Source organism: Myripristis murdjan, chromosome 8 (genome assembly GCF_902150065.1).
Source record: "Myripristis murdjan chromosome 8, fMyrMur1.1, whole genome shotgun sequence".
Lineage (NCBI taxonomy): Eukaryota > Metazoa > Chordata > Actinopteri > Holocentriformes > Holocentridae > Myripristis > Myripristis murdjan.
Genome location: NC_043987.1, coordinates 30,898,530 through 30,923,135, shown reverse-complemented (window position 1 = coordinate 30,923,135; position 24,606 = coordinate 30,898,530). Strand labels below are relative to the sequence as shown.

Here is a 24,606-nt window from a genome sequence, read left to right as displayed (position 1 = left end):
AATGCAAACAAAGCTATTACTGACCCAAACCACAGCTGATACAATAATTCATCTTTACATGCTGCCTACTGTTATTGAATTAAGAGCTCAGTCAGTCAACTAATGAAATATGAGAACATACAGTATCTCCATTCATGATTGTTGCTTAGTTTCGGGTCACACACCCGGCTGTTCATTTGAAGTTTGAAGCCGTATGCTGATGATGCAGTATTGTTCACTGGGGAAAACAGACGGTTCACTCGAGTCTTCTGCTTGATGTTAAAAATAGTCGGCCTCACTGGGCCCTGTTTGGTTCAGAGAGGGTGGCTGCTGCATCGGGCCGGGTGACAGCGGGCGGGTCGGGGCCCATGGAGAACCTGCACCGCAAATGCTTTTCTTTAGTTTCTGTGGAGGACTTTTTGCCTTAAGTGCATTTTGTCAACATTGTGGTAAAGGGGCGGCTCATGGTCCTGCTGCAATTTACAGTCCCACTCCATCCTGGGATTGTTTGAGGTTGCTCAGTATTTGAGTAGTTTTTGTGTGAGCCTTTTTTGGACTCAAAATTTTGCTGAATACTGTTACTTCTGCTGGAGTCACTACTGCTATAAAGTATTGTCTTCTTCTAACTCAGTGTTTTTTAATGTTAATAACAATATCAGTAATGCACAATTCCTAAAATAATTAACTTATGCAGTAGTAAGTTCAATAAAAAATGTAAATGTAGGTTTGATAAAGCACATTTCATATTTGGGTTTCCTGATGGTGTCAGATGTGTGTGTCTGTGGTTGTAAATCTGCTGCCGAAGTCGTCGAGCGAGGACGTTTGTTCACTCTGAGCGGGAAGACGAGACAAAACAAATCCAGAAAGTGGATCAGTGGTTGAAGCGTAGCAGCGATACAGCTGGAAACAAGGAGGAAGAAGAGAAGAAGAAGCAGAAACAGGAACAAGAGAATCTGCTCAGTATCAGGATGTAGTTTCACACTGATGCAGCTGGACTGACCCTCTGCATAGGGGATTTTTTCTTCTATATATATATATATATATTTTTTTTTTTTTTTTTTTCTGGTTAGGGGGAACTGAAAAAAAAAAAAAAAATCCTAAGGGGGAACATTATTGAAAAAAAGTTTGAGAACCACTGTGTTGACTGAAGGTCATTTTAAACTTTTAAAACAGTTTGAATTCTCATTTGGGACTGTCCTTCATTTCTGTGGCTTGTTAACCGAGAGGAGCAGCCTCCAAATAGTTTCACGAAATGGAAAAGGGCGTCACTCTGGACTTTGCCTGGAGCCTCCAAATCACTCAATCCGCCCCTAGTGATGAGCTGTGGCACACGGGTCGAAGTGATTCTCCTGCTCTTAATAAGTTCGTTGCCGTCCTTGGACAAAGACAACAGATCCGACACAGACGGGAAGACGGTGGCTGCCAACCAGCTCGAATGACTCTGGTCATAAAGCTACTCAGAGAACAGCCGGCTACCCGTTTAATGTGCTACGGTGTTCACTTTTTGTTAGCAAAATAATTTTCGGGGCTGGAAAGCAGCTGATCCAGTCCCACTTCAGAGAGAAAAGTGCAGATAAAAAATAAAACATAAAAAAAAAAAAAACGCCATCTTAAATCACAGGCGCTGACAGGGATGATGATGTGAAAACCCCTGTGGATTTTCCCAGAGAGAAAACGTGTCAAATCCAGAAATCCAGACATGACTTCTGAAGTCCATAAAAGACAGTTTAGGGATTTGACACCCCTGGATCGTCTTCATTTTGAATGAAAATGAAGGGGTTTTTTTTCCCTCCGTTTATCACCCAAAATGAACGTGCCCTTTTTTTTTTTTTTTTTTTTTTTGCCTGAGATTAAAGCGAATGCCAACACTGACTGCCCTCTCCGCCCTCCTAGCGGTGTTATTATGACAAAATTATTTCATAGTAATCTGGAATAAACCTCCGTGTGTACGACCGGTTGACAACATCAGTCATCTCAAAAGGAGCCGCCGCCGTCCCGGGAGCTAATGAGCATCTAGCCTCCTGCGGCCGGCCTCTATTGATTAAGCGAGGCGGGCCTCAGACGGGAGCGTTATCAGTGACGATTTAATCGACGACGACGCCGAACCTGCAACGACCCGCTGTTTAATTTTCTGCCAGATTTGCAGAAAAAGGCGGATTGTGTTTGCAATTATGAGTCCATTGATTTCATTTTGACTGTCAATGTTTTTTAATGAAACAAACCAACTGAACACAAGGGGAAATAGCTAAACACACACACACACACACACATCCCATCCACAGGTGTAATTCTAGCCATGAATTGCATATTGTGGTTGAGTGAAGGAGGTGAAATTAGATAGCTTTTGCAACACACAGGAGACACAGTCTTAAATGTCACTCGTGTCTCTTACACACACACACACACACACACACACACACACACACAAAGGCACAACATACTGACGACTCTTTCCCCCTCACTTGAGTTCGCACACACACACACACACACACACACACACACACACAAGCACACACTTCCTCAGTGCTTAATCATGTGCTGTGGTGTGAAGGGCTCTTGGCAGGCAGGATGAGACGCTTTGACCTTTCACCAGCTGAGGCTTCTGGGAATTGGGACAAGGGCGCTCTCTAGAGTTTTATACACTCCACAACCCCGACATGTGTGGAAACCGCAGCCTCAAGTTTTTTTTTTTGTGTGTTTGTGTGAGTGTTTGTTGGGTAAAATATATAACATAACACCAAACCACAGTGCTGGTAAGAATGCTTTTAAGGGTAAACCCATAATGCGACCATCATCACATAACAGAACATCCCTGAGGTTATTATAGCCGTTATATAACCAAAAAAAAAAAAAAAAAAAAAACTGAAGAGGCATTGCTAACTAGCTCTCTGGTTATCAACGGCGCTGGTAAAAGCAGATTAAATTTTAATTATCCTTTTTTGGGAAATAGGGCCATGCAGCTGTAAATAATACACAGAACATTTCAAAAAAAAAAAAGGGAAGCGAGCAAGAATGGAGGACAGGAGATGCACTAAACATCATGTAACTGTGTGTAACTTCAGATCTATGAATTGAAAATACATGACATGACATGCAGGGTGTGAAGAAACAGCTGGAGAACGCACAGAGGCAAAGAGAAACTAATGAAAGCGCTCGCAACATGAAAATATACAATAAATAAATAAGCAAAATCTGATGTGGTGTTATCTGAATGCTCGGCACAGGTGGAGTGTGTCCTTGAGTCTGTTTCATCCACTCCTGTGTGCTGCTCAGATGTTTTTGATATTGCCTTAAAGCGCCTGGTTAAGGTTTGACGTAATGGTTAAGGTTAGGCAAAGGTCGGGGTTGAGGCTGCAAGATGTTAGGTGATGCTCGGTAATATTAAAAATGAAAAATGAATACTGCTCTGTCACTTGGATTTTAACTCGAGTCGCCTGAGTGAAAGTCATGCTGGACTCTTAATTCATCACATTTGTTATTACAAAACCACTAGAGGGCGCTTAAAACTTTAAAATCTAACTATAGGTCGCAATAAGTAGGCAGAATAGTGGAAACAGCTGTCAGTAAAGTGCAGCACTAACTATGAGCTCAATGCCAAACATAGAAGTGAATGAACACCTCTGTTACCGTGACAACAAGACAAGCTGAGCATTATAGGCAGCAGGAGAGGAAGCTTTATGGCACAACAGCTGGACTGGATTAGATTAGATTAGACTGCACAGGTGGACCTATAGAAAGATAGATAGATGCTACAGATGGGATCACTTGCCTCGGTTATCTGACCCCTGATTATACAGAATTACAGGTCACCTGCATTGCCCTCTCCTTTATTTATTTATTTGTTTATTTATTTTTCTTTTTTCTTCTCACTACAAGCTGCACTCTTCTTTCCAGTAGCCCACCAGTCTGATTCTGTTGTTGTTACAGTGTTGTTCTGCAGTATTGTTCTCTATTAGTCACTGGTTAATTTATTCCTTTGTGTGTGTGTGTGTGTGTGTGTGTGAGTGTGTGTGTGCTCTTTTACTTGCAGACGTACATATTTGTTATGGGGTTTAAAGGCTAATTGTACCATAAAAGTGTCTGGAAAAACGTTAATAATGTATTTAATTGAGCAGCTTTTTTTTTCTTTTCTTTCCCCAAAAGGGTTTGGTGCCGTTTTCTACATGTTTCAATTACCTAACCTTTCTGCTCTCTGCAATACCTCCATTCCCAAGGAGTTCAGAAAGTTGATGTTTTACTGTATATGTAAAGATATGAATAGAAACAAAAATGATACAATAAATAAATACATTTAAAGATCTTTAATACCCTTTTTTTTGCTATGTACATATTAGAAAATGGCAATGTAAATAACGTGATATTTTTAAACATTAAAAATCTCTAAAAAATGAATCTTCATTGGCCAAATTGGCAGTTTTAAAATATGACTGATGGAGTTAAAGAGAACTTTGTTTCGGCTCCAGAGGGTTAAAGCCGGGCTGTGTCTCATTGTGCTGATTTCTGTGTTTCTGGCTGCAGGTCAAAGGTCAGCGCAGGTGGTGGTCGACTCTGGACGGAGATGATGTCCATGCAAAGTAAGTTTCCATGTGCGTGGCTCTGAAGGTTCAGCACAGCCGCTGGTGAAGATCCAGATGATTGTTGTTGTTGTTGTTGTTGTTAGCCTGGTGTACTTGTTGTTTTTCCGTCTTTTTTCTTCTTTCTGTAAAAAGAGCCGCAGCAACCAGGCCTGACACATAAGTTCAAATTCCAACTTGTAATTGAATTTCACCCAAAACACATTTTTGCTACCGATTTGATCCTGTATTGGCTAAACATACCTTAAAAATGGTGCACACGTGCTTGTAATGAGCCCAATATCATCTGCAAAATGCAAAATGTGGCTCTTTGCCCCAGGCTGGCACCATAACAGTATAACTTTGAACAGCAGCAGGTCATTGGAAGTCTGCCTGATTCACTCTGTTTGCTCGTTCTTCTCCCGTTGTCCTGTTAGACACATCATGTTTTGATTGGATTACAGTGAGATGAGATGTGATGAGATGAAAATACCAGATTGACTGGATTAGATTTGAGCCGATAGTCGCTGCCGGCTCCGAAAGGGTTTCTCTTTGATCCCTCTAAAGATTCCTCCCGTTTTTTTTTCCCGGCCTGCTTTAAGGGTTCAGGTCATGGTTTGTTTTCTGTAAAGTGTGATCCCGTGAGGCCCTTTCAGATGGTTAGCGGTGATTAAGCGCTGCAAATCAACCTCAACTTGATCTCTCATTTGAAATTTCGCTCGTTATCTTTCTCCGAGAGTCTAACGAGATCTTCCAGGATGCAATCACGACCGCCAGCTTTCAACATCTATCAGACGAGGTTAGGAACGGCCCTTCAGTACGGGACTTAATGAGTATTTAATGAGTTTCCTCACCGTGCAAACAACCAAACTTTCTGCAGAAGTGCAGGAACGGACTCTACATACTGGGCGTGAATTTGACAACAAAGATGTTCCTTTTCCACCAACAAAGAACCGGATCCGTCCTGGTTTGCACGCCAACTTTTATCGTTCTTTTCATTTCAAATACAGATTGTTTTCTGAACAGAATAAGGTTCGTTGTCAAGTGTGAAGCCGGTGGGCGTGTAAACTCTACACACCAGGACAGATGGAGACAACTACCAAGAAAACGTCTCGGTCCGGTTAATAAATAGTGGTTAAAATCTTTTCGCCAACACTTGCATGTAAATACAAACATAGGGAGTTTATTATTCTCAATCTGAACCCTGTCAGGCTCAGATTATGTAGGTATTTGCTAATGAGAGTGTTTACTTCTGTTGTGCACGCCCACTGCTGATGATGCGCTGATGATGCAGTGGCTCCTCTCCAAAAACTGCAGCAAATGTCAGCAGGTTCCTTCGTCTGCACCGGATTCCAAGAATCCTGAACCGAGTTTTGAATCTTGAACCGGTTCTAGAACCAGAACTTTTTTTTTTCCTTGGTGGAAAAGGCACAAGAGGAAAGAGGAAAAAGACGTGAAAAGCAGTAAAATGGCTGGGCCTAGTGGCTTGGTATTTATTTATATAATTCGTGATACAAAAGTCTCCATAAAGCAGGTGAAATCACTTAAATGGTCATTTAAATATCAATAACCCATTTCCATTTAGTCTGATTCACCTGATATTTGGCACAGCGAGTCAGTCAGGATGCACCATGCAGAGTTCAGTGGGATGTGGACAACAGCTGCTGCTTTTTGCTGCTTACAGATAATTTTTTTATTATTATTATTAGTGGTGGTAATATTAATTCCTGTAGCAGTAACAGCAGTAGCCTATTAGTATAGTAATAGCAGTGGTCATAGTGGAAGTATGCTTGCATTACCAGTATGAACACTGTGTTTATTATGGTCTGTCATCTTCCTCCCAGTGAGTGAGGCGGACAGTGTGGTGAAGGTGGCGGAGTGGCAGCAGACCTACTACGCCTCCGACTCCGGCATCCAATCAGGAGCCACGACGGTGCGGGATGACGAGAGCAACACCGAGTACAGCGGCAGTAAAAAGTACACGGCCAGTACAGCAGCCAGTACTGCGAACGCTGCCGGGACAGCGACCGCCGGGGGGGGAGGGGACACGGCCGCCGGAGGACTGGACAGCCCCACAGGTGACAAACAAACAGACAAACAATAAGAATCATCATCTGCTGGTTGGCACATACTGAGGGAAATATTCAAAGCAGAGATGCCTTACTGCTGCAGAACCACATCAAATAGAAAAGATCTGCATGTCTGGAACTCAGCAGCTCATGTTTGGGATCTTTGGATCTCCACTAGAAATTAAAATAAACCTCCGTGGGCTTGAGCAAAGATCGGCTCTTGCATCGTGCACTTTGTAGTCATGAACCTGCCGGTGTGTAAGAGGTTATTTAAAAGTGTGCATTATTTAGTGTATATATAGAGAATAATAGCAATTCCTCTACACTAAAGTGACACTAAGAAGCTATACACTCTGTCCACTTTATCGGCTCCAGCTGCACAATCTAATCCAAACTAATCCAGTCCAATCCAACTGTTGTGCCCTAAAGTTTCCTCTCCTGCTGCCTGTAATGCTCAGCTTGTCTTGTTGTCACGGTAACAGAGGTGTTCATTCACTTCTATGTTTGGCATTGAGCTCATAGTTAGTGCTGCACTTTACTGACAGCTGTTTCCACTATTCTGTCTCCCCTCATTGTATGTATATGGGGAGGACAAAAAATCAGAAACACCTCTCAGTATAATGTAGTCCAGTAGCAGACCTCTGCAAACTACAACCTCAATAACAAACATAGAATTAAAGTGACACATTCTGCACAACGTCAACACAAACTGAACATTATAAACTTTGTTAAAAGGTGGAATTTATGGCAGAGCTGCATCAGACTGGACAGGAGGAGCTGAGGAAGTGACGCTGAGTGTGTATACTGGCATCATGCAGACAACTGAATAATAGACTGAGCCAAAACCGAAGTCTAGATTTTCTCACTGATGTGACACAGACTTTTATTTATTTATTCATTTTTTTATTTATTTATTGATGAGACAGAAATAAAATCATGTCGGTCTGAAGACAAATGATGAACCTTTGTCTTCTCTGTCTCTTCAGAAAAATAAAACACCACTGACTCAGTCTTGACCTGTGACTCAGTGATGCACTGCCACTGCCAATACACACACACACACACACACACACACACACACACACACACACAGACGCATTGCCTCATGTTGACCCTCTCTTTAACTTATTTTTGCCTTGCCCAGAGGCTTTCTTTGTATTGTTAGCTCGCTCACAAACACACATTGTCCCTCTCTAACACACACACACACACACACACACACACACACGCACACACACTGATATTACATTTCTCTCTCTCACCCTTCCATCTCCAAAATGAAACAAAACAACAACAAAAAAATAGTCTGTTAGCTTTTAAGTTAATGTTACAGCATGATAATACTTACATACGATATAGCAGCATGAGCAAGGCAAGCGAGTAAAACTGAGTAAAAACACTAAACTAAGGTGGAGAATTACCAAGAATTAAGATTGTGATTCTGTGGGAAACACTGCAGTTATTGTTTTTTTTTTTTTTTTTTTTTTTGTATCGTCTTGAATTTCGTTACAGAAAATTACCATGAAATACTGCAATATTATTTTAAGCCCCACTCCCAGTGACTAAACATTTACAAATCCAAACGCATACTTTAAACCGTCAGCACATATTTGTAAATCCGGGTCCACTTTTGCAAAAATGGACACACATTTATAAACTCCAGTGCACATTTATAATTCTCAGCACACACCGACTCACATCACATTATGCATTTGCAGTGATAAAGGTCTGTTTTTATTTTGATAGTTTTGGCCCTCGTGAATCCATAATCCATCTGTCTTCCACAGGTGTATCTCTCTCTCTCTCTCTCTGACACACACACACACACACACACACACACACACTCTGAGTCATCTCTACAGCTTTCAGCTAGAGTTCATCCATTTTGCGCTTGACAAAATCAAATCGAATCAAATGAAACCTGCTGATCGATTCCTTTAAATCTGTTGCCACGCGTCAGTAATTTCCCCCTGACGACTCGGGACGAGGCTCCCCGCCGAGATGAAACACGGCGAGGAAACTGATCTGAGACGCCGCGGCGAGGAGGCGCAGGAGCAGCTGGTCGGCCCGGTGGAAGGCCTCGCTGACCTGCCGAGTCAACAGGCCTGGAGAGATGAAGATGAAGATGAAGATGAAGATGAAGATGAAGAGGAGGGAGTGATCGTGTTCCCGCCAATTGCTCCTCCAAACGACCAACGCAAGAACCTTCTCTCATCTCTTTCTGCTTCCTTCTTCTTCCTCTTCTTCTTCTCTGCCATAATCATAATTCTTAATAATCATAATTCTTGTGGGTTCCTGCAGCCGTTGGCCTTTTAAATGACAAATGCTTCATAGTAATTAAGGTGGATCACACACACTGTGGTCACTTCTTTCTGTTTTTACTATTTATTGTTACTCTCTATTGTACTTTTTTTATGTCTCATTGTTTTTAACTGTTGTCTCATGTCATTGTTGTGTCTGCTGTTGTTTTTTGCTGCTGGCTGCACCACAGATTGCCCCGTCTTCATCTTCATCCTCTAATGTTTTTTCATGTTTTATAAATTTCATCTGTTGTCTTTGTCTTTTTCTTCCTCTTTATTGTCACATCATCTCCTCCATCTTTGTCTTTTTCTTCATCCTTCTTGTTCTTGTCCTTGTTCTTCCTCTGTCTTCGTCTTCTTCATCATCTTCTTCTTCAGATGTTTTGCTCTTCAGTTCGTCTCTGCTGTTTGGCGTCTCTTTCTTTGTCTTCATCTTGTTCTTCATCTTCTCCGTCATTGTTTCCTCATCTTTATCATCATCTTCTCCTTTTTCCTCTTCAGTTTGTCTTCTTCTTCTTCTTCTTCTTCTTCTTCTTCTTCTTCTTGGCCATAATGTTCTTCATCTCCGTCTTTTAATGTTTTCTTTTTAATGTTTTGCAAAATTTGTCTCTGTTTTCTTTGTCTTATTTTTCATTTTATGCTTTGTCCTCTTCCTCCTCATCATCTTTTTCTTCCTCTTTTCCTACTTTGTCTTCTTCTTGTTGTTCATCTTCTTCGTCATCTTTCCCTCATCTTCATCATTATCCTCTCCTTTTTCTTCATCGGTGTCTTCTTCTTCTTCTTGGCCATAATCGTCTTCATCTTCATCCTCTAATGTTTTTTTAATGTGTTGCAAAATTTATCAGTTTTTCTTTGTCTTTTTCTTCTTCTGTATTCTCACATCATCTCCTTCATCTTTGTCTTTTCCTTCATCCTCTACATCATCTTGTTCTTCCTCTGTCTTTGTCTTCTTCATCATCATGTTCTCCTTTTTCTTCATTTTGTCTTCTTCTTCTTCTTGGCCATAATGTTCTTCATCTCCATCTTTTAATGTTTTCTTTTTAATGTTTTGCAAAATTCATCTCTGTTTTCTTTGTCTTATTTTTCATTTTATACTTTGTCCTCTTCCTCCTCATCTTTTTCTTCCTCATTATCTTCTCCTACTTTGTCTTCTTCTTGTTCTTCATCTTCTCCATCATCTTTTCCTCATCTTCATCATCATCTTCTCCTTTTTTTTCATCGGTGTCTTCTTCTTCTTCTTCTTCTTGTTCTTGGCCATAACCTTCTTCATCTTCATCCTCTAATGTTTTTTTTTAATGTGTTGCAAAATTTATCAGTTTTTCTTTGGCTTTGTCTTCATCTTGTTCTTTGTCTTTTTCTTCCTCTTTATCCTCACATCATCTCCTCCATCTTTGTCTTTTCCTTCATCCTCTACATCCTCTTGTTCTTTGTCTTCCTCTTCTTCATCATCATCTTCTTCAGATGGTTATCAAGGCTCATCTCTGCTCTTTGGTGTCTCCTTCTTTGTCTTCTTCTTGTTCTTCTTTGTCTCCACCGTTGTTTCCTCGTCTTCATAATCATCTTCTCCTTTTTCTTCATTTTGTCTTCTTCGTCTTCTTCTTGGCTGTAATCTTCTTCATCTTCTACTGTTTTGCAAGATTCGTCTCTGTTTTCTTTGGCTTATTCTTCATTGTATTTTTTGTCACCATCATCATCACATTATTTTTCTTCCTCTTCTTCTTCTTCTTCTTCATCGTTTACTTCATTTTTTCTTCACCTTCTTCTTCAGCAGCGTCTTCCCCTACTTTGTATTTTCCTTCATCATCCTGCTCCTCTTGTTTTTCCTCTTTGTCTTTGTCTCCCTCTTCTCTTTCATCATCATCATCATCATCATCATCATCATCTCCTTCTTTGGCTTCATCTTGTTCTTCTTCATCTTCATATTTCCTGTGTCTTCATCATCATTCCACATTAATCCACTCCTTTTTCTTCATTTTTTTGTTTTTCTTTGTCATTTTTTCCCCTCATACTTTTCTTCTTCACCATCTTCTTCTTTCTTCTTCTTCTTCTTCTCCCCCTTCTCCTCCTCCTCCTCCACAGGGCCTTTAACAGGGCCAGTCCAGCCTTGCACAGCCGAACGCTCACAGTTTTACATTTTTAATTTCCTACTTTATATTTTATGCATTTTTCTACCTCTAAGCAAAGGATGCATTTGCCTCATTGCCGGTGTAATAACTGGTCACTGGTGCGATGGAAAACACGTTGCAAGATTAGACCCTCCTCTCTGCCCAGGGCTTCATTACCCCGACGTCTCGAGGCGTTCGCTTCCCCCCCGTAAGCCGAGGGAGCTGCTGCAGACTCAGCCAGCCGGCTCGGTGTCCGATGAGTCACACTTTCTAGTAACAAAATAATCGATGCATCTTGGGGAGCAGGAGAGAGCGTCTCATGTGACTGGAGATGAATGGAGCCATCTGTCACGCCGCCGATGAAACTGTCAACATCAGTGAGCGTCAAAGTGACTGCGAGGGGCTGGAAAATAGAAATCCACTTGACTGGGCGCCTGTCCTTGATGCCACTTGTTGATAAGAGGAAAATATCCTCACCAAAAATAAGCATCCTGATAACTCAACAAAAAAAAAATCCCCATCTTAACAGTCTCATCTTCAATGTCAAAATGTATTTATTATTTTTTATTTTATAGTTATTTTTAACTAATAATCCCGCTCCACTCCACTCCAATGCTGATTCACTGGTTTGTTTTTTCTCTGTTTGAAAGCTAGGATCAAGAAAATGACACTTGATTTAAGAAAATTTCTGGAAACAAGTTGATTATCCCATCCAATTGGCAAATATATATATATATATTTTTTTAAATCATATTTTCCATGTATATCCACTGTTTGAGGAACTACACATCTTAAATCCGGTTTTTGAGCGCCGTGATCTGGAAATATGACGAGAGGGCGTCACGTTCTCCGTTTATGTTGCGTTCCTGTTGAGGCCAAACAGAAATCTGAACGCTGCAGACGGAGAAATGGTTATGTGGCCATCAGTAGAGAGCAATGCGGCGCCTCAGGGTTATTATCCATTTCCCTCCAGCTATGTACTCTGCCAAAGGGAAGGTGTCAGACAACTCCATCACCTCAAGGCCTTTAAAAAAAAAAAAAATGCTTATTTATTTTTCTTTTCCAAAACTCATTAAGTTTCCTGCCACTGTCAGTACTGTGCTTACTGTGTGAACACCACCTCGCCGGAGGAATTTAGTAATTTACTGTATTCTTTTCCCGGTAAAATCCTCTGTCGGTAATCTCATGGCCTGCGAGCAAAATCTGAGTTAGTCGTTTGGACGGTTTGCAGTGACCGACTGATTCAGGGGCTGCAGGAACATCTGATCACACTCTTCAAAACAGAAAGTGTTTATTTTCAGACTCAACAGGCTAGGCTATTTCTGAAATGCAATAGATGCTGTTAAAAATGTAACATGTAATGTAACTATTTAAATGACTACATCAAAGTAATGTAACTTATTACATTTAATTACCTTTTTTTTTTTTTTTTTTTGGTTTTTGTAAACAAGCTGGTAAACAGGCTGTACACTGTTCACGGATGTTTGAGCTCCTTCCTGAATTCAGGATTCAAGATTCAAGATCACTTTCATTGTCATTCAGACACCATTCCAACAAGGATACAGTGCAGAATGAAATTACGTTGCATTGACATTCACCATGAAAGCAAGAAAAATAAAAACACCTTCAGCAACCAAAGTGTAAACTGCAGCAGTTTAAAAATAGATATAAAATGAGAATGGAAAAATATTACAGTTATAAATAAAAAGTGTTTAAAAATTCAGAGGGAAAATACTGTTGACTTTCTAGAACTGAAGCTTATTTAAAATAAATAAATAAATAAATACATAAATAAATGAAAAAAAAGAAAAAAGAAAAAGAAAAATAAAGTATATAAAAAAAAAAGATAAGAAAAGAAGGGCGTTCTTGTCCGACCCGCCCGGACGTGGTCGGCTGGTGTCAGGCCCAGCATGCCGACCGGCTGCTCAGAGTGAGGCACTTTGATTTGATTGGCAGACGAGAGGCGGTGCACTTCAAACGAGGGAACCAATCAGAATCAAGGCTCATACAGCGTTCTGCCAGATGGTGGCGCTGGTCCAGACGCAGAGACGCTCCTGCCCTCCATGGTGTCGCATTCAAGGACTTTCCTTCACAGAGATTAAAAAAGAAAAAAAAGCAGAATTAATGTTTTATTATACATATAAGCCAAAAATAATACATTTGAATATAACATTTTGATTACTAACTGTAATTTAATTAGATTTTTTTTTTCCCTCAGTAACTCTAATGTGTTACAGTTACATTGATTTGTTAGTGTGACTACATGTGAGTGATGTGGCACCGGGGGCCGGGCGGGCTGGATCAGCGCTCCTGAAGCTGATGTCTCGGAATAAGCCTTTCCTCGGGGAGAGACGGTGATTAGGAAGTGTCTCGGAAGCGAAGCAAATCTCCTCGTCTGTATGGGCCGAGGCGGCGGCGAGCTCAGCGCCGTCCTCGAGGGCCGGCGGAGAGCTGCCATGCTGGCTCGCACACAGGTGTTTGTGATCCAACAAAGAGGAGGGAGAGGCACAATGAAGCCTGATTTTCACGGATTAATCCCCCCAACACGTGTGGAGAAATGCAGAAAAGAAACTGTGGTGCATCGCCTTTGTTCTCGGAGAGTGAGATATTTTCTCGTTTAGTCACAGCGTGGCGCTCGCGTGAGAAAACGTCAAAACGTTTCCTGCCAGAAGAAAGAGCTCATTACCTTTCCTCGTGTTACTGTAAATACAACGGGTCGCTTTCTTGTTTCTTTATTTGAGCATTTTTAAGAATCTTTTTTCATGCAGTTTGGTGCTTGACTCCGCTGTTGTCCGTCCATTCTGGAAAACAGATTTATTCTCAGAAGGTGACAAATTCAATTTTCAATTTTATTTATTTGTATAGCCCAGAATCACAAATACAAATTTGTCTCAAAGGGCTTTACAGAAAAATACAAAAAAATACAACATCCTCTGTCCTTAGACCCTCACATCGGATGAGGAACAACTCCCTAAAAAAACCCCTTTAACAGGGAGAAAAATAGGAAGAAACCTCAGGGGAGCAACAGAGGAGGGATCCCTCCCCAGGACGGACAGACGTGCAATAGATGTTGTAAACACAGATAACAAACAATAAATGTATGGGAATAGATAGGTGGTGGATGAGGGATGATGACGCCAAGGCAAGCTGGATGCACCAGAGCAGCCAGGGACCCGGGCCACACAGCCACCTACACCACGACGACCTGGATCTAAAATAGACAGCACGCACTCGGACAAACACACATCAACCATTCACACACACTCACACAGAGACAAAGGTGGCACATTAATTATCTGGAGAAGACTAATTGATACTGTGTTTCCATCCCCGGGGAGTAGCCAGTCCTCTGCCGACACTTTGTTTGTTAAAATTTCTTATTTTTCCACCAACAGTTTGAACTCTGTGCTCTCGTCCTCACAAGAGAGAAAACAGAACATCAGAGACATCTCTTCTCTAGAGACTAAATAAATAAAACTGCAGCCAGTGCGATCTCCTTGCACAGCCACAGGTAGTCAGGTGCTGGAAGGCAGCAGGAACAGATCCTCCGCACACTGACGCAGACTTTTACTTCATCAGAGGGAACAAGGCATTTGGCTTCAGCGTCTCCAGGGTCACCTCAGGTCTGACCTGATCGTTTCCAGGTGTCTTTTAAATGTGTGTTGGTCACCTGACCAATTTCACTCTACACAAAATAAATAACTTTCACTCTCGCTACGTTTCAGATCACACACCTTTCACTCTTACCCATGCAGACTAAAGTGAAGTATCAGTGAAAGTATCAGTAGCTGGACTATCAATAGCACCCATTAGTTTGAATGGGGTTGTTTTCTCTCTGGCTCAGGTGTCGTTCTCATTGTCTCTGTTCCAAGCGACGTCTCGCTGGACCGTCCTGCCCCAGCGCCAACGCCTGATTGGTGCAGATTTCAGCGTCATGAACTCTTATAGATCACATCAAGACAGGTGAGCGACGCGATGATGAGGAGTAATGCAACGACATCCGGTCCTTTTCTCCTCTAAGACGGGAAACGTCCTGCAGTACGAGCTCTGAAGCTGACAAAGAATCACTAAAAAAGATGGAAATCGACACCGGATGCAGCGAGTCAACAAAACCACAAAACATCTCCTCCAGACAAATTTTCTTTAAAGCCGCCGCAGGAGCCATGTGTTTGAGTCGTAATGAGGTGCAATATCCCTCCGTGACACTAGGTGGCGCATGGTTGAGCCGGAGGCCGTCCACAGGGCATTTAGGTCCATTGCCAGTCAAATGTTTTTCACTGTGCTCGCTGTGCAGTGGGTTTTAGTGTAAGTGTACAGTTGTCCCTCGCTATAACACGGTTTACCTCTCGCGGCCCTTTTTTTTTTTTTTTTTTTTTTATTTTTACAGCGCATTGTGTTCTGCGTCCTGATTGGCTAAGGGACTGAAGACCATTGTGAATCAATCTCCTCCTGTCTGAGAAAAGTGTATAAAGTGTGTAGTGAGGGGTTTTACAGCCTTAAAACATCTAAAATAATTGTAAAAAATAAAGCTGACTACTTCGCGGATTTTGCCTATTGCGGGTTATTTTTAGAACGTAACTCCCGCGATAAACGAGGGACCACTGTAAATTGATTTCTGATTGTACTGAACTTTATTGGAAGTGGCAGACACCATGAATATGAACACTGGCAAGAAATAAACGCCTCATTAAAATAAGTATCAGACTTAATATCGTATTTTATGGAGTACACAGCTGAGTACACGTCAAACAATCAACAGACAAAAAGAATTAATATGAAATTTGTAGGTTGAATCTACACAGTCCTCATCATTCGCCTGATTCACTACATGCTTATTTATTTATTTGGTCTGTTGAGTCGAAATGGTCCTCATTAAATGCACTTAAATCTGTATTCTCGCTTAAAACTTTTGCAAAATTTGTGTTGTCATGAAATCTCTTTTTAGTTTAGAAATGTTTTGTTGCTTCCCTCCAGTCTTTTGTTTGTGGAGTTTCTTCTTTCTCAAAACCTGAAGCCGCCGCTCAGGAATCTTAAGGAATATCTTAAAAACATACACACTAAAGATGGATAGATAGATAGATAGATAGATAGATAGATAGATAGACTTTATTGATCCCAACCAGGGAAGGTGTGTTTTTTCAGGACGTTGACTGTAAGGTAGGACCTCTCTGATGCGTCTGGTGTTTCTGCATAAGGAGTCTGAGTTTAGTGGCTTTAACAGCTCCATCGACACACCAGAAATATTCTGTCTTACGTAGTTTCTGATAGTTTACCCAGACCTTTAAAGTTCAAACAATTAAAGCTCATACAGATATGTCGCTATTCAGCCCAAAGTCCCATAGCTGATTTTCTGTTTTCTACGTGCAGTTGGATAATAGTTATGCCTTCAAAAAACTTCCTCCTCCATTATCGAACAACCCCAAACAAAAAATAAAACCCAGGAAAAGTTATTTCCAGGGGGAAGTGCCACAGTATTTTCAGAGGATTTGGATTTGGGTGGGATCACCTGGGAGTGTTTTCACCGAACATTTCACCAGAGGAAAAAGACGCTGGAAGTTTTCCTGACACGGGAGCTCGCAGTTCGTTAAAGTTACTGAGAAGGCGAATTTGGACGGGACTAAAATCGCGGGGAAACTCTGGTAATTTTTTACACTTCCTCGCCTGCACCAGTAGAACCAGTCCCACCTGAACGGGGCTAAAGATGTGTCATTATCAAGCTTTTATTCCTAGAGACCTAGAGGTTTTCTCCTCAGTTCAATAGCACTCAACAGGTTTTACTACACAGAAATGCTCATTTTAAAACCGCCGGTTTCTTTTTGGAGGCGGCGAGGGGACCTTCGAACCTCCAGGCGAAGGTAATGAAGTTGGTTTCCCAGGTCTGTCATCAACTCTCACATTATTAAGTCATCTTTCAGGCAATTATGGCTCCTCAAGCACGTCGCACATTATCTTTAATGATGGGACCCGAGGCGAAAAGGAAGAAATAACATCCAGCTCCTCCGCCGGCTCCTGCCAACGCCGACATGCATCACACCGCTTCCCCGCCTCAGCGGCCGCGACGAGCGGCGACCGGCGACCGCCACGCTTCTTCATCCAGTAAAACTGCAGCGCTCGCTTAAGCTTCCCCATTAACCGGATTATGGAGTAGTTATATTTTAAATATTGTTGATGAGAGGCTCCACTTTGCAGCCGTAAAGCGAGGGAAGAAAATGTTTCTGGCTTCGTTCTTGCGGGAAGAAAATGTTCCCCGTCTGTTTGTTTTGAAATGAAATAACCCATTTATTCGGGAGAAAAAAATCACACTCGCTTTTTCGGGGATATTTTTCTTTGGAGACGATGCTTATGACGGCCTCATCAGTTTGTAGGCTGAATGAATCGGTGATAGATGATCCTCAGGAACAAGGTCGCAGAAAACATGAATTACGCGCTCCCTCTCCTCAGTGAGTCACATGTCGCCGTGTTCTCGAGTGCCGTTTGAGCTCGTGTCGCTCGTATCGCTCGTACTGTAATTAGACTTTCTGCTGCACCAAAGACTTTGGAGCAGAGAGGAGACGAGCCGTCCCGTTTTAATAATGCGGCTCACTTTTTGCAGTTTTTCATCATTTAGTGTTTGAGAGCGAAAGCTTGGAGACCAGAAAACAGGTCAAGTCGTTAACCAGTTTTCTTTAGAGTAATTATCTCTCCCGAATAAACTTTATACACTGTTAACTGTTAGGATAAACAAATAAATAAACAAACAAACAAATAAATAAAAAAGTCAATGTAAGATCAGATGGAGCTTTAATGATTTAGTGATCGGCTTGTTGCAGAAAATGGTAGCAGCGAGGAAAAAAATAAAATTTGGACATAAACAATAACAACAACAAAGCAAATTTGTTAGTTTCTGAGAGTCAGTGGCTTTGTGTGTGCATTTCTAAAATCACACACTCACACACACACACACACATATACAGCATGTGTTCATTTGTCATTCACTTTGTATTCCTGACCCTCTCCTACTTGTTGGTGTACACACACACAAGCAATGTTATGCAGCAAACACACCCACACACACACCCATACACACTCTCTAACCCTGTGTGTGTGTGTGTGTGTGTGTGTGTCTTCCTCCACAGACCTGGACGCTCAGTACTCCCTCACCCGGGCTCAGCGCGTCAGGGCCGCCATGTTCCCGGAGACGCTGGTGGAGGGGGAGGCGGCCATGCCCATCCAATCGGATCCCTCGCAGCAGAGCAACGTGCAGCGATTGGCTGAGCCGTCGCAGCTGCTGAAGACGGCCATCGTCCACCTCATCAACTACCAGGACGACGCCGAGCTGGCCACCCGGGCCGTGCCGGAGCTCACCAAGCTGCTGGCCGACGAGGACCCGGTACGCATGGCGCACGCCGCACGCCGCACGCTGCACTCTGCTCGCCGCACGCCGCTCCACGCCTCACAGCTGACAGATTGTGTGTGTGTGGTGCAGCGTCTTCAGCACAGCGCTGCCCCCTGATGGCTGCAGCGCTGCATAACCTGACTAGAGAGCTGCATGATAATGAAAACGTTTACATACACACCATATTCCTGTATTATTCAGAATATCCTCAATATTCCGGCTGTGCACACGAGTCATGTAAACACACCGAACCAGATTAAGGTCATGTTCCGGTTGGAGAGAATTCTGAATCAGACTCCTGGCATGGGCCTGTTCCAACCAGAATACTGTGCCATGTAAACACCTTGATCGGAAAAGCCCCGAACCGGAATATTCAGTTACGCCTGCGCGTACTCAATTCGCAAGGGATCCTGGGGCATTTTTGTTGCTATGGTTACTGCAAGCGAGGAGAACGACATGGCGAACAGCAGCAAGAGCCAGGAGACTGCAGTTTGCCTTCAGCTGATCAGAGACTTCAATATCATGGAGGATATCGATGGGAGAAAACGCAGAAATAGCGGCAGCTTACAGCGTACTGCTGCCCCCCGCAGGCTGAGCGTTGCATTACATAAGAGCGTGGAATACGCCGAAACACGGGAAAATGCCAAGTAACATGTAAACGGAATATTCCAGTTGCTGCAGCACATATAAACACCTTATTCAGAAAATGACCTTAACCAGAATATTGACCCTAATTGGAATACGGTGTGCAGGTAAACGTAGTCAATGAGTTCAACAGAAATACCGCAAATTCCTGTGGTAATCTGGGAGAATGTAGATTTTAAAAATTAATTAAAAAAAAAAAAAAAAGTCAATCCCTGCAGTTGTGGTAATCCTGGATTTATTGGAACACTAAAGGCTCATTTATACTCAGCATTAAATACGGATACAGACGGAGCCTTCTGCCTTTACTCTGCGTTTATTTCGTCCGTATTTTTGCACGTTTTGAGCAGCACCAGTGGAAATCGTCGGGGCGTTGTAGCCGATAGTTCAAGAAAGACCGATCTATGAGCGAGACACGAAAAAGACATTTTTAAAAACTGATAATCTTACAGAAAAGAATAGTGGTGATGTGTTTAATGACCTCACAGGCCTCCATTTTTGCTTCTTTGCAGCAGCTCCATTATTACGACCTCGTCCACCGTCGCCATGGTTGAAACTTTTGACTCTGTGCTGCCCACTAGTGGATTTATTGCTTAACCATGCCGACATAAAGAACACATGTTGACGGTTACATCGTTTAAACACACATATTGTACATAAAGGGAGTGTAAATGAGCCTTGACACTGCAGGAAACGGCATCACATCACGATGCTCACAAAACCGTTGTTACCGACCTACAGGTGGTGGTGAACAAGGCGGCCATGATAGTGAACCAGCTGACCCGGAAGGAGGCCAGCCGCCGGGTGCTGGTGCAGTCTCCGGCCATGGTGGGCGCCGTGGTGCGCGCCATGACGACGGCGGTTGACATGGAGACGGCCCGGTGTGCGGCCAGCGTGCTGCACAGCCTGTCGCACCAGAGGGAAGGACTGCTGGCCATTTTCAAGTCTGGAGGGATACCGGCCCTGGTCCGCATGCTGAGGTGTGTACTCCAGATTAGATTAGATCAGATTACATTACATTAGGAAAATAGTAGAGTATACTGTATAGAGTTTGAATATAAATTAATAGACCCCATAGACGACAAGAAAATGAGTGAAGAAAGGCGTATTTGAATTCAGAAAGTGCTGTTTGTCTTTCCTTGTGTCCACATCAGATAATAATAATAATAATATTTCAAAATGGTCCCAGTGCTCTCAATCTTCCCCTGAAACCGGGCCGGGGATCTGCTCTCTTTACCTTTCTGCCCCCACCGATTCCCAAATAATTTAAATCCAAACGTCTGCCGGACACATTCAGTCGATCCCGCCAGAATAATCAGGGCTTGAACTGATTTGGAGGCTCAACACAGACGCCCTCACCCAAACTCTCTGCTCAGAGCAAATACAATCTGCAAGCTAAACCGCACATGTACAGCACATTCGGTCATTTCTGTAGATGCTCGTATCAGGATGACAAGAGACTTAAAATGCGGGTAATAAGGAGAAGAGGGTGTTGTTAAAACATGCAAAATGAGAGATAAGCCGTTAAAGGGTGTTAAAGCATCCACTGAAAGTGATCAAATGTCAGATATCTTGAAATTAGAGCTCGGCGTTCGGTTCGCCCCTGGTTTGTGTGAAACCTGCAGCGAGGAAATCAATTGAGCGTGGCACAATGATAGTTAGAAAAGCAGATGGCGGGCCCAAGGTTACGCAGGAAATAACTGATGCCGCTGCACGATGAAAAGGCAGAGATATACAGGATCAGGCTGCAAATGGCTCAGTGGGAAGACGCCACAGGGCAGACACACACAGGATTACACTTTACAAATGTGCTACCACGAAAAAAGGACTACAGTTCTTACCGTTATTTTTATTTGCAGCAGTATCAGCAGCAGCAGCAGCGGTATAAAGGAAGGTATGTGGACAGGATTTGTGATGCTGCTGGATTTGGTTGCCCTGCAGGACTGTAGGAAAGCCACTACATGAAGGAGAATACATAAAATACATGAAAACCAAAAGTCACTGTCTCGCCTCTGACTGGTTCAGAGCACAGCTGCTCGGCGTCTTACTGGTTTTTAACAGACCAAGTCCCATCACACCAGTCCTGACGTCTCCTCACCGGCTCCCTGATCTGTTTAGAATTGATTTGAAGATTTTGCTGATCACTTTTAAATAAAGTTTAAAGAGAAATAGAAATGTTGACGGTATATCAGACAGTTCACAGCCTCACATCCCCAACGGGTCGGGCTGCGTTTGGACAAGAATTTAGAAATTATGTCCGGGTTTGGGTTGAGTTCGTTCATGTTGGAGTTACTTTAGTGAAACTCTAGTGTTTAAAGAATTAAAATGATGAACCCACTGTCTGTTCTGGGCAACTTTCTGCTGCAATGCTGGAGTTGGAGTTTACATGAGGACACTGAAGGCAACATGGAGGCTATTTGAGGTGGTAAATGTCGATGGAGGACGAGCAAAATCTGGGGCTCGGGTCGGGTTTGGACAAAAATGCGCAGCTGATCTGCTCTCCAAAGTCCTTTTGCCGTCAGGACCCCTCGGCTTTGGGACGTCCTGCCTGACGAGATAAAACTGGCAGAATCAGTAACTTCTTTTAAATCACTTCTCAAAACCCATTTTTATTGACTTGCTTTTATGCGATGTCATCTTCTTATTTTATTTATGTATTTATTACTGATTTTACTCTTGTGGTTGTAGATATCAATTTATATTAGCTTTACTGTGTTTTGTTTGTTTTGTTTGTACTGCCTGTTTATCTCTATGATGTCTTTATCTTTCAACATCCTGTTTTTTTTTTCTCTACTCTGTTTTGCATCTTGTGTTTTCCTGTTAAAAATGGATTTTATCTTCATATTTTCTTGTACAGCTTTCTGTTGTTATTTTGCTCTCAGGGTTTTCTGATTTTGCCGTGCCTGTCAAAACACTTTGTAAACTCTGTTTTTAAATGTGCTATGTGAATAAAGCTTATCATTATTATTATTATTATTGAGGATATTGAGGTGCTGAGGATGTTGAGGTGCTGAGGATGTTGAGGATGTTGAGGATGTTGAGGTGCTGAGGATGTTGAGGATGCTGAGGATGTTGAGGATATTGAGGTGCTGAGGATGTTGAGGTCCCGAGGATGTTGAGGATGTTGAGGATGTTGAGGTGCTGAGGATGTTGAGGATATTGAGGTGCTGAGGATGTTGAGGTGGTGAGGATGCTGAGGATGTTGAGGATGCTGAGGATGTTGAGGTGGTGAGGATGCTGAGGATGTTGAGGATGCTGAGGATGTTGAGGATGCTGAGGATGTTGAGGTGCTGAGGATGCTGAGGATGTTGAGGATGCTGAGGTTGGTGAAGTGCTAAGGATGCTGAGGTTGGTGAAGTGCTAAGGATGCTGAGCATGTTGAGGTGCTGAGGATGTTGAGGATATTGAGGTGCTGAGGATGTTGAGGTCCTGAGGATGCTGAGGATGTTGAGGATGCTGAGGATGTTGAGGTGCTGAGGATGCGGAGCATGTTGAGGATGCTGAGGATGGTGAAGTGCTGAGGATGCTGAGGATGTTGAGGTGATGAGGATGCTGAGGATGTTGAGGATGTTGAGGTGCTGAGGATGCTGAGGATGTTGAGGTGCTGAGGATGTTGAGGATGATGAGGATGCTGAGGTTGGTGAAGTGCTAAGGATGCTGAGCATGTTGAGGTGCTGAGGATGTTGAGGATGTTTTAGGTGCTGAGGATGTTGAGGTGCTGAGGATTTTGAGGATGCTGAGGATGTTTTAGGTGCTGAGGATGTTGAGGTGCTGAAGATGCTGAGAATGCTGAGGTGCTGAGGATGTTGAGGATGCTGAGGATGTTGAGGATGCTGAGGATGTTGAGGATGCTGAGGATGTTGAGGATGTTGAGGTGCTGAAAATGTTGAGGATATTGAGGATGCTGAGGATGTTGAGGATGCTGAGGATGTTGAGGATGCTGAGGATGTTGAGGATGCTGAGGATGTTGAGGATGCTGAGGATGCTGAGGATGTTGAGGTGCTGAGGATGCTGAGGATGTTGAGGATGATGAGGATGCTGAGGATGGTGAAGTGCTGAGGATTTTGAGGATGCTGAGGATGTTTTAGGTGCTGAGGATGTTGAGGTGCTGAAGATGCTGAGAATGCTGAGGTGCTGAGGATGTTGAGGATGCTGAGGATGTTGAGGATGCTGAGGATGTTGAGGATGTTGAGGATGCTGAGGATGTTGAGGATGTTGAGGTGCTGAAGATGTTGAGGATATTGAGGATGCTGAGGATGTTGAGGATGCTGAGGATGTTGAGGTGCTGAGGATGTTGAGGATGCTGAGGATGTTGAGGATGCTGAGGATGCTGAGGATGTTGAGGTGCTGAGGATGCTGAGGATGTTGAGGATGATGAGGATGCTGAGGATGGTGAAGTGCTGAGGATGTTGAGGTGATGAGGATGCTGAGGATGTTGAGGTGCTGAGGATGTTGAGGATGCTGAGGATGTTGAGGTGTTGAGGATATTGAGGATGCTGAGGATGTTGAGGATGCTGAGGATGTTGAGGTGCTGAGGATGTTGAGGATGCTGAGGATGCTGAGGATGATGAGGATGCTGAGGTTGGTGAAGTGCTAAGGATGCGGAGCATGTTGAGGTGCTGAGGATGTTGAGGATGTTTTAGGTGCTGAGGATGTTGAGGTGCTGAGGATTTTGAGGATGCTGAGGATGTTTTAGGTGCTGAGGATGTTGAGGATGCTGAGGATGTTTAGGATGCTGGGGATGCTCTCTGCAGCCCGAGGCCTCAGTCACATCAGGGAGAGGCAGCTGGGAGCCATGCAGAGCCGAGACGCTGCAACCCAAACCTGGACCGGCTGATTTCACAGAAACGTCCCGGCTCTGCGGCTCATAGTCGACTCTAATTGATGTTGTTAAGCAGAAGGACCGAACGCTGACAGGAAGTCACAGTTAGCACAGAGGCTAACTCTGCAGGTTAAAGGTCAAAGGCAGAAGGTCAGCAAGCTTTACTTTCAAAAGAGCCATTTCCCCTCTTCCACCGAATACAATTTGTCAGGAGCCATAAAATATATTTGACAACATAACTTATACAGTTTTACATATAGTATATAGTTAAACCATATAAACAAAAACTATAGCTTGTTTCATTTATGCAATTATAGAATGACAGTAGAGAAAACTGTTGACTTTTTATCATTATTTTTTTATCTGTTCTAACAAAGAAAAACATCAAACTCACAGAACCGTGTAGGCCTGTTTGAGTTCTCCTTGTATTTGTGGACTAAAATAAAAAGAAGCACACTTTGAAATAAATAAAACCTATAGCTGCAAAGAGTAAACACAAAAAATAGGGCGGTTTGTATTTAATTATGAAGCCACATATCATCAGACAGGTTGGCAGTGAGAGCAAAGGAATCTGTGCTATTTTCTTCAGTTACTTTTCTTTTTTATTTATTTATTTGTTTGGGGTCAGAAACTCCAGATTAGCCACCTGCAGGGAAATGACTAGTATTTATTTCTGTGTTTTTTTTTTTTGTTTTGTTTTGTTTTGTTTTGTTTTGTTTTTTGTCAAAGCTGCAGGGAGCCACTGCAGAGCTGCAGGTTGC

General features: G+C 42.8%; 1 protein-coding gene across 1 annotated transcript in view; it reads left to right on the top strand.

Moving 5' to 3' along the window:
- The first annotated feature begins 4,492 nt into the window (after positions 1–4,492).
- LOC115363212 (junction plakoglobin-like) overlaps positions 4,493–24,606 on the top strand; it is a 63,072-nt gene continuing 42,958 nt past the window's right edge. Inside the window, exons 1-4 of the mRNA XM_030057321.1 lie at positions 4,493–4,553; positions 6,377–6,610; positions 18,122–18,375; positions 19,765–20,003. Of these exons, the coding sequence (XP_029913181.1) occupies positions 4,538–4,553; positions 6,377–6,610; positions 18,122–18,375; positions 19,765–20,003 (743 nt within the window). The 5' untranslated portion in view covers positions 4,493–4,537. The remainder of the gene's footprint in view (positions 4,554–6,376; positions 6,611–18,121; positions 18,376–19,764; positions 20,004–24,606) is intronic.